This window comes from Daucus carota, chromosome 5 (assembly GCF_001625215.2).
Source record: "Daucus carota subsp. sativus chromosome 5, DH1 v3.0, whole genome shotgun sequence".
Classification (NCBI taxonomy): Eukaryota; Viridiplantae; Streptophyta; class Magnoliopsida; order Apiales; family Apiaceae; genus Daucus; species Daucus carota.
This window is the reverse complement of record NC_030385.2, coordinates 29,926,900-29,937,050: the sequence shown is the minus strand read 5'-3', so window position 1 is coordinate 29,937,050 and position 10,151 is coordinate 29,926,900. Positions and strand designations below refer to the sequence as shown.

The following is a 10,151-nucleotide window of genomic DNA, read 5'->3' as shown; positions in this document are numbered from 1 at the left end:
TTATGAAACAGAGCCGGAAGACATCCAGCCTGAAATGGATTACAATTTCACAGTGGAATTATTGAAGTCGCATGTGGACCAAAACAACCATGGAGTGGTAAGGCAAACATATGAAACATATACCTGAATACAGGGGAATAAATTATTTGACTAATCCATTTTCTATCTGAAATAGTATTTACCCAGGTATTTGTTTGGACTGTATAAGAAGTGGAAGAAAGACACAGTTGTAACACTGATTATGAAGTCAAAAGCTTATAAGATAGGAAATCTGAGGAGAAAGAAGACATGCCGGTTGGGAGTTGGGTGGAACAATTTCACTTTGAAGAACAAACTGCGAGTTGGGAAGAAATTGCATTTCAAGTTCAGGGGAAACACAACTTTTCAAGTAACTGCAACTGATTAGTTTGAAGACAGTGGAGAATAGTTGGTTATGTTTACTAAGAGTTAATCAAATTTCTTCTTTTGTTATTATGACTCGGTCTATTTTGGGATAACGATCTTTGTTCAGCAACGTTTATATGTCTGAATCAGTTTGACATTTATTCTGAATTATGAATTGGATGAATTGGATCTATATTCAGTGTCAGTTTATTTGTTGTGTATTGGCATGTAACTGGTTGTGCGCGGATTTGTTGTTTGTGGTTGTTTGAATTTACATTTGACAGTGTTAGATTTATTGATATAACAGCAAAACTGAAACCAAAAAACTTCTAGGTGTTTTGTAATAGAAACGCAACCAATATCAACATTCCTTAAATGTAAAAAAAAAAAACAATAACTCTCAACAGATCAAGGGTATCTAAATGAACAACAGCATGGCCAGCATTTGGTATACAAAAAGAGAGTGGTAATATAGAATCCTTGTTATACAAAAAGAGAGTGTTAATAGAGAATCCCGTAGCTAAAGCATTAAACATATGTGCTCCCAGAATTTATAACTAAAGATCAGGGCATATAAGGTGGGAAGCAAAAGCTTCTATATAGTAATTACAACAAAAAACTACACAGATCGCTACCTTGGCAATGCATAGAAGACTTCTTTATATACTACATTCTGCGTTATATTTGTTGGAAAACCACGATCATCATCAATAAAGATTTTCAGCCCTCCAGGAGATGTAACTCGGCTCACAGCAACGTAAAATTGTCCATGTGTGAAGACGGGTTTTGGGAGAAACAAACCAACTGTCTTTAAAGATTGTCCTTGGGATTTGTTGATCGTCATTGCATAGCAAATCTGAAGTGGCATCTGTTTTCTCACAAGCTTGAATGGCAGTAAAGAGTCGCTGGGACATAGCTCCATTCGTGGAATAAAATGTCGTGTCCCTTTAAAAGATCCGCAAATGACCTCACACTCTACACAAAATTTCAAACACTTGGTTACAATCATTCGAGTTCCGTTGCAAAGTCCAAGTGTTTGATTCAAGTTTCTCATTAGCATTACAACAACGCCGACTTTCAGCTTGAGGTCATGAGCAGGCATACCTGGCACACTTAGGGAATTAAGATACTCAATAGGAAATGCACAATGCAAATCAGCATCGGTGCCACCAAAATCTTCTGCGCTGTCAACACTGTAATACGTAACTGCCTCACCGGGAATCATGTCTACAATAAGAGAATTAAGATGACCAACAGTTTGGTTAGTAGGAGTGAGGATAGCTCTCTCGCTGAGATACTCTGGATTCATGGAGTTGTGGACAAAATCAGGATATATGCTGCGTATCATGTTCTCCACTGAATTGTCATTTTCCAAATCACAGAATTTGAGAGGTACCTCAATATTGTCCTCATTCAATCTGTCATCTGCATTGTGGGATGTAGTGAATGTACCATTGCCTACATCAAGAACCCATTTAGCAAATTCTTTCACCTCATTAGCTTCTGCATCTGATGAACCTTTGTTCAATCGCATGTTTTTGGTAAGAACAAAGATTTTACAGATATTCCAAAGATAGGATCTGGTTATACATGCTCCGAGAATCTGAGCCCTGTCGCCATGAGGTATGACTGGCAGTATCTGTCTGAAATCTCCTCCTAGTACTACAGTAATTCCACCAAAAGGTAAAGCAGCACGACCTAGATCAGAAGATTTCATAATATCCCTCAAAGAACGATCCAAGCATTCAAAGGCATATCTGTGTTGCATGGGAGCTTCATCCCATATAATAAGTTTTGTATGCCTAATTAATTCAGCAATGTCTGATTTATTTCCAATTGCACACACAGATAATTCATCCAAGACAATAGGTATCTTAAACCGGGAATGCGCGGTTCTCCCACCAGGCATGAGCGTGGCAGCGATCCCTGAAGAGGCAACTGGTAGAACAATGTCACCTTGTGATCTTAGCTTTGAGATAAGAGTTCTCCATAGAAAAGTCTTGCCACAACCACCGCTGCCATGAACAAAATGAAGGCCACCTTCATTGTTACGAACAGACTCCAAAATAGCATTGTAGACATTTAATTGTTCAGCATTCATCATGGAAACCAACTTCTTGTTTTCTACATCCATTTCAAGAATATTGTAGTTGGTTTCTTCTAAAATAAGGTTATTACTCCCATGGTTGAGGTAAGTCTCTGGTGGCTGTGGCAGCTGCGGAAAACTCTTTAACGACTTGCCAATTGACCTCAGCAGATCATCAATTTCTGCAATCCAATAACACATCAAATTATGTACACAGTGTGAGTTATAGGAACAGTGTAGCTAAGGTATGTTAAAAGTAAATTCCAACAAAGCAGACATAGCTTTCTAAAACAATGGTAAAATATATATACTATTGTTAATTGGAAATTTTAATACCTAATAACAGTAATTATTTTTTTTACAACACACACAGTTAATATTATTTTAAATCTAAAATAAGCCAGCCAATGTGCATTTAAGATTTGTAAATCAGTTGTAACATTTAGCTTCAGTACTGGGTAAAAGTTTTATTTCAAAACAACAATCTACACATAACCACGTATCCTAAAATATATATTATCTGCACAACAAATAAAACATAATACTGTCATCTGCAAAAAACCAAATACAAAGGTTGTTCTATTACCTGCAAGAGCATAAAATTGCAGTTGCTTGTCGTCCAAAATCAGACTGTCATCTTTGTTTATTCGCCTTCTTTTTAAAAGAATGTCATCAACCATGTGCTTCCAATGAGATGTCCACAAATGGAATAAATCTGTAACCTTGCAGTTGACAATAATGTGAACAAAGAGCTGTCTGATTTGCGGAGGTAAGCCACCTGCAGAACACTGAGTTAAAACTTCATGCCATTCCTTATCATCGTCAAGCAAACCTAACTCTTTGCAAGCATCACGGAATGAATCATAACAGACACCATTGACAATCCTTAGACTTTGGAAAGAAGTAGGACCGCGCACTTTGGTTAGTAACAACCGCATAAACCAAACCTCGCCACTGCTATGATGAGTGTACGAAAGCCGGCCAATTTGAAAGCCTCTTTTTCTTGGCTTCCAGTTTCTTAGGCCATCATCCCAGACAAAGTGTTGCGGTATTTCCTGATAGGTGTATTGCCTGGCAGACACGTCAGTACTGCATAAATGAAAAAAGGCCTCTAATTTGCTGAATCTATCCTTCTCACGTTCAGCTACCTTGTTTAGGGGCTGGGAAGAATGGAAGGTGCAATTTTTTTGACCTGGAAGATGGAAAGGAAGGCGTTCTACAGATATAGTACGGTGATGAATAGGAAAACCAAAAATCCTATAAGCTGATTCTGCCCCACAAATGTAGCGCCCGTCAAAGTATGCATCAATCTCATCTATAGCCTCAGCACCATTATGGTTGGATGTTTTTTTTTTCTTCCCACTTATATGAACAGTGGCAGTATCGTGTCCCTTTAAGCAATATTTGAAGAGGTATTTCAAACTTCGCGCATGGCAACAAATCTCAATATTCATGTGACATTGGTACTTTACCAATAAATCACGATTATATGGGACCACCCACTGATTATCCAAATCTGCGTTCCGAACATGAACCGTTACGTTCTGTCTTCTTCTTCGGTAGATAGGAAAACCACTTTCATCAAACATTGTTCGTGCAGAGTACCTAATAAAAAGGAAGAATTGTTAGACATATGTAACATATACATCCTGAAATATGAAAAAGTAGAAATTTGAGAACCACTTACTTCTTAGGGAAATGCCTAATACATTTAAGACCTTTCATGCATGGAGATTTAGTATTCTGCAATCCGCAAGGGCCATGTATCATAAATGCTTTGACCGCAGCATAGCCAACAGGGTCTTTGATAGGATCAGGAATCTCAGCCGAAACAAACTTATCTACATTGTTCTTGAGGTAAACTTTGGATTTACTGTCAAGCCAAATAAGCATATGCACGTGGGGAAGGCCACGCTTTTGAAACTCTACAACAAACATGACTGTTCAAAGTATAATTAGCAAACAAATTCAGACTATCTAATCAAAATTGTATGGAAAACAAATTTTGCATACCTCCTACACAGATTCCGAAAAATGACTTTTTCTTTATGTCATTTGTGAGCTGGTCAAGTTTCAAACGAAAAACCCGAGAAATAATATCTGGGGAATTCTCAGACTTACATCCAGGTAGAAATTTCATCATTTGCTGGATTTCATCCCATAATGGATTAGTTGTCATCGTCAGAAATATGTCTGGGTGTCCTACGTGACGACACACTGCAAGCGCATCCTGGAAGTTCTGTTGCATGTATCTCTTAGAGCCAACAAATCCAGCTGGTAAGATGACGCCTTTACCAACATTAGATGAACTCAAATCTCCATTTCTCACAGAATCACATATATGACTATATAATTCATTCCGCAGAATTGTTTGATTTTTGCGAAACCACCACAATCTTGTCTGTTCAATCGATGAAAAGGCATCAACAACATACTGTTGGAAGAGCCTCCCACCTAATCTGGTTGTCAAAGCTGCATAAAGAAAATGTATACAAATATATGTTATCAAGGAATGAAAAATAGTTGCGTGTGAACAAAATTTATGGAGGAAGCTTACAATGATTCTGCCTAACTTGAAACTGGTACGCATAATAATCTTTCATTGATATGAAATCTCGTTCTTTCAGGTTTGACAAATCGGCACTCTGGAATGGAATCTTATCATGGTATCCATCCTCGCCATTCGGAAAGAGCAATGGATATTGAAGCGCCATGAATTTGGGATGAACATAGGAGACACGTTTCAGCTTTCCAAATTTTGGTTCAATTATAATGTCCCGGTCAGGAGTTGTGTTTGAGGTAGAACCAACCATAATGCCAGCAACCTCATTGGATGCAGAGATATGATTCTCCCTGCCATTCTGAGCACGACAAACTTTTAGCTCAACCTTCAAATCACATATGTCCTTATTCTCCCAACGATCACGGGCTGTGCGGAATTTCTTGACCAACTCATTAGTTTCATCAAGCATTTGAATTAATCCGTCAACAATTTCGGCATCTACAGGTTGTTCATCAGAGACCTTCACCCAGCGCAGACGGTTGCTAACCTCATTTGCAGTATCGTATATGTACAGCTGACAAAATTTAGGTGTGTCGCCATCATCAGGTATTAAAGAGCCAAATACATGGTGATTTTGACCATTAAGACGATATATATAGGGACCCCTTCCTCTGTTAATGGAATGGTCTACATTCCCACCAGCAGAGGTAAATGCAAACATTGCATTGTATAGTCTGATGCTTCTCTGAAAATCTGAGCCTCCAACCTCATCTTCATAAAGACTGCGCAAGTATCCTGGAGTCTCCATTGGTTCTGGTAATTTAACATCACCTTTCCTGCAGCAAATAGAAAAAAGTGGTTTCCCTTTTGTGACATTCTTGTTCACACGCTCCTCATGCCACATCAATGAGTTGCAGTGACTGCACACTTTAGAAGGAGCACCAAGAGTGGCATATTCTTCGGGTATAAGGTATTTGGAACCACGAGTACACCTCTTCTTATTCTTTGTCAGGTTTGGGTGTGTGTCTTCTATAAAAATTAGAACATTTCAGTATGAAAATGAAAAGCAAGAACTTTTTATAACAAACAGTAGTCCAAAGCAAGACCTTTTTATAATAATAGCACAAACCTGTATCAAATACTCCACGACTATGGTCCTCAAAACCTTCCTCTGTATATTGATCTTCTAAAAAAAATAACAACAAATTAGACAACAAAAGGATGGAACTTGAGAATTAAATTTTTGACGATGCTCACCATATGATGTGTCCACATCAGATAGAGATTCATCAGAAAGATATGAAGATGGTAATCTAGTCTCCTCTTCAAAATAGGAAAAATAACATTTGCAAACAATTAGCATGTTATTGGAAGCATATAAGACCAAATTTACAGGATTCAGACGGCATACCCAAGTCCTCATCATAAATGACTTTGTCAGTGGTCGGGGTCCGGCTAAATTCCTCATCAAAAAGGTTGCGGGTAAAGGGTTCCAGACTCTGAGGCTGAAAATTAGATGGCTTGATTTTAACTTTACCTCTGTTGGCCGACGTATTTGACAGGTTCCTCGACAAATTGTTGGTGATATCAGATAAGGGAGTCCTCAGTGGTCTGTCATGAGGTTGCAAGAAAATTTTGGCAGGCTGACCTTGAACTACATCAGCTAAAGTAAATCAAGAACAACAACCATTAGCTCAGAAACAATTAGCATGTTATTGAAACCATTACATGTCTTATATAAAAGTGTGTGATGTGATAAGACTTCAATACATGTCTCGTGGAGAGAAGAGAGCGTAGACTTTGGAGTTGATGATCCAATGTCCATCTCTTCAAAATTGACACGTTCCCCGCTTCTGCAAATTTTGTTGTGGCCATTATATGCAGACAATGGAGTAGTGTTAATTCTTTGTTGGCTGTCTATTTCGCTCATTGTTCCATGGTTTCGCGAGGATTGAGCTGCAAATAACAGAAAACCATCTACCTAATCAATGATGATTTCCTAGCATTAGAGTATGTAAAATTCAGTGAATGCTATTAGTCCATACATTGTTGGTAGAAAATCCTACAGATTTTCAGAGCATGGAGTCGTCTTATTTTATTTAGGGATTATCTACTTTGTTTGTTGCGTGATTGTTTCATTAGCTTTCGACAATGCATATTACATAAAAAATGCATATCATAAAGTGCAAATTCCAATCAATCAAAGCAGGTGTAATGTTCAATACATCTGTTTAAATGCATGACTTAGTTTGAAATACTGAAATCTTTAACACATTCCTGAAATGGAAACAATAGCCATGCTATTAGAGTATGTAAAATTCAGTGACTGCTATTAGTCCATAAATTGTTGGTACCTAATCCTACAGATTTTCAGAGCATGGAGTTGTCTTATTTTATTTAGGGATTATCTACTTTGTTTGTTGCGTGATTGTTTCATTAGCTTTCGACAATGCATATTACATAAAAAATGCATATCATAAAGTGCAAATTCCAATCAATCAAAGCAGGTGTAATGTTCAATACATCTGTTTAAATGCATGACTTAGTTTGAAATACTCAAATCTTTAACACATTCCTGAAATGGAAACAATAGCCATGCTACCAACAATGTTCTACAGTGGACTGAAAATATTACACATTTCTTTGTTTACGGAGTCCTTATTTGTGGGCGGCAGCTTCGTAGTTTTGAGAACATCATCCGGCTTTACGGCCCTCGATGTCTTTCGTCGCTTAAGCCCTTTGTATCCTACCAATAAGGCGAGGAAAATAAATAAGCGACGGAGAGGTATTGTAACAGAAAAGTGGATACGATAAGAAAAGTAAACTAACCTTGTATCATGTCCTCCGACGTGAATAAACGCCAGGAATTTTCTTGATCATCTCCCTGTATTCAAAAAAAGCAAGATGGAAATAATTAGGACACGATCATCGGAATTGACCTGCAATAGAGGTGGCTGAGAACTAACTGTGGACATTTTGTGCGAGTGACAGGAACGACGGCAAAGGGAAAAAGAAAAGATAAGGAAAGCATACCTTGAAGTGTGTCTGAAAATAGAAACTTTAGTTGAGCTTGCCAGAGAAGCTGCTGCAGTGGGGTAAGAGAGTGTTGGGTAAGCCACTAAGCTCAGTGTTTGAACACGTGCACAACATAAAGCAAGCAGTGGCATTTTTGAAAATAGGAGGAAGTCGGGGGTGTAAGACTTAGGAGGCATGTATACTGTACTAAACGCGCAACAGAAACTATGATATAGATAGATTTCCATGTCGGTGATGAGATGGTTATATCATTTGGTGTGATTTTGATAATAGAATATTATTGATAATTTCTTGCATGATTATAGGTTTTTCTTGTAAAATTAGTAAGTTTCTTGCCAACTTTAATTTATTTAATTGACTTTATTAGTAGTAAATGTTGATTTAATTTTGGCTATTTTAAATGGCTAGTTGACTTTGCTTGATTGTTACTAACTTTCGAATTTTGTTTTTCAAATTATGCTAATTAATATGCTTTAAATGCTGTAATCCTCATTGATTAGAGTTTTATGCAATTTGTTAACAGATGTATAATTACTTGCAAGTCTTGATTATGGCTTTTATTTGTATCATTTATGGGTGGCCATGATTGGTGGTGTAGATTATTGGCCTGGTATACGGCAATTTGGTGCCATTTTGTTGGCTCGTTTTTTATATTTAAGTTTTAAAATTTTAGATATATTTTTGAAAATTAGAGTTTTATATTTTAGCTTTTATATTTTGATTCTTATATTACTAATTATATTCTTAGTATTTATTTAGTTTGTTATATATCTAGCCAAAGGGTCTCCCTTTGGTTAGATATATATTTTCTGTTTTAGTATTTATTTTATTTATCACCTTTTTTTACAAATTATTTTATTTATCTTTCATTGATTTTATCATCTTTTGATAAACTATTTTATATTTTATTGTAATAATTAAATTTATAATTTTCCTGTTATTAATGAATCGTATTATTTCAGGGATGAGGTGGAAGTAGCGTGGATTTGGAGCTTGGGACGTTTTATTTCAGACATTAAGTTTTATTGTCTAAACTTCCGGAGACATTTTCTTGTCTTTCGGTTAGATAATAAGCTTTTTGAATGAACAAAACTCCTCGGAGTATTGGCGTATTCTCGATACGAGCAAGTGCATTTCTGTCAAAAAAAAAAAAAAAACTAATATAACAAGCAATTTGATTAGAAGGTAATAATTAAATTTTAATATCGCATTTAATGCATTCATTAATTATCTATAATCAAGTAAAAAAAGATATTAAATAACTAATATTAAATGTAGCATTTGATCATAACCATTGATTTAACAATAATCTAATGATTTTATATGAGTTCTAAGTTCTAATTTAAAACAGGTTCTAATTTGAACCTCACCCTATATATATATATATATATATATATATATATATATATATATATATATATATATATATATATATATATATTTATTAGGGTTTGTCCATTTTCAAGTAATCGGGAGAAAATATAGTCAGTTGAATAATATAATTTAATTAAAATTCATTCCAGTAATACTAAAATACTAATAAAATGATGTTAACTAAAAACACTTATAGCAAAACACTTATAGCAATCCATTGTTATATAATATTTCATTAAAAAAATTATAATGATGTTATAAATAAAATTATAAAATATACAATTTTGAATATATTTTTTAACAAGAACCTTTATATAACTTTTTTTAACTTTTACATGTTTTATTTCAATATAAACACGAACCATTACATAATCCTTTCTAACTCTAATCTTAAAAGTTATTGTTGTCAAAAAAACCAAGATTACGTTGAAATTCGATTGGTTAGATTACTGAATTTTTCAAAAGTATTACACGATCGACTATGTTTGGAAAAGATTTGAATTTTCTAATTTTTTTTATTTTAAAATTTACGTGTACTAAATTCGGATTAAATGTACTAAAATCCTGATATATATATATACACAAATTAGGTTTATTCTATTTTCAAGTAATCGGGAGAATATATAGTTAGTTGAATAATATAATTTAATTAAAATTCAATCCACTAATACTAAAATACTAATAAAATAATGTTAAAATTTTAATTATAATAATAAATTACGAACTATTTATCCGCCCGTGCGAGCATGGGTTAAAAGCTAGTACTTT

At 35.2% G+C, this 10,151-nt stretch overlaps 1 protein-coding gene across 1 annotated transcript; it reads right to left on the bottom strand.

The window, feature by feature from the left end:
• Nucleotides 1-1,015: 1,015 nt before the first annotated feature.
• Nucleotides 1,016-6,903, bottom strand: LOC108221541 (uncharacterized). The gene is made up of 9 exons (XM_017395412.2): nucleotides 6,744-6,903; nucleotides 6,385-6,636; nucleotides 6,231-6,296; nucleotides 6,103-6,159; nucleotides 5,028-6,002; nucleotides 4,484-4,942; nucleotides 4,158-4,395; nucleotides 3,057-4,075; nucleotides 1,016-2,652 (listed from the first exon to the last, which is right to left on the bottom strand). Exons 1-9 carry the CDS (start codon nucleotides 6,901-6,903, stop codon nucleotides 1,016-1,018), a joined length of 4,863 nt encoding a protein of 1,620 aa, XP_017250901.2.
• Between the last annotated feature and the right edge of the window lie 3,248 nt (nucleotides 6,904-10,151).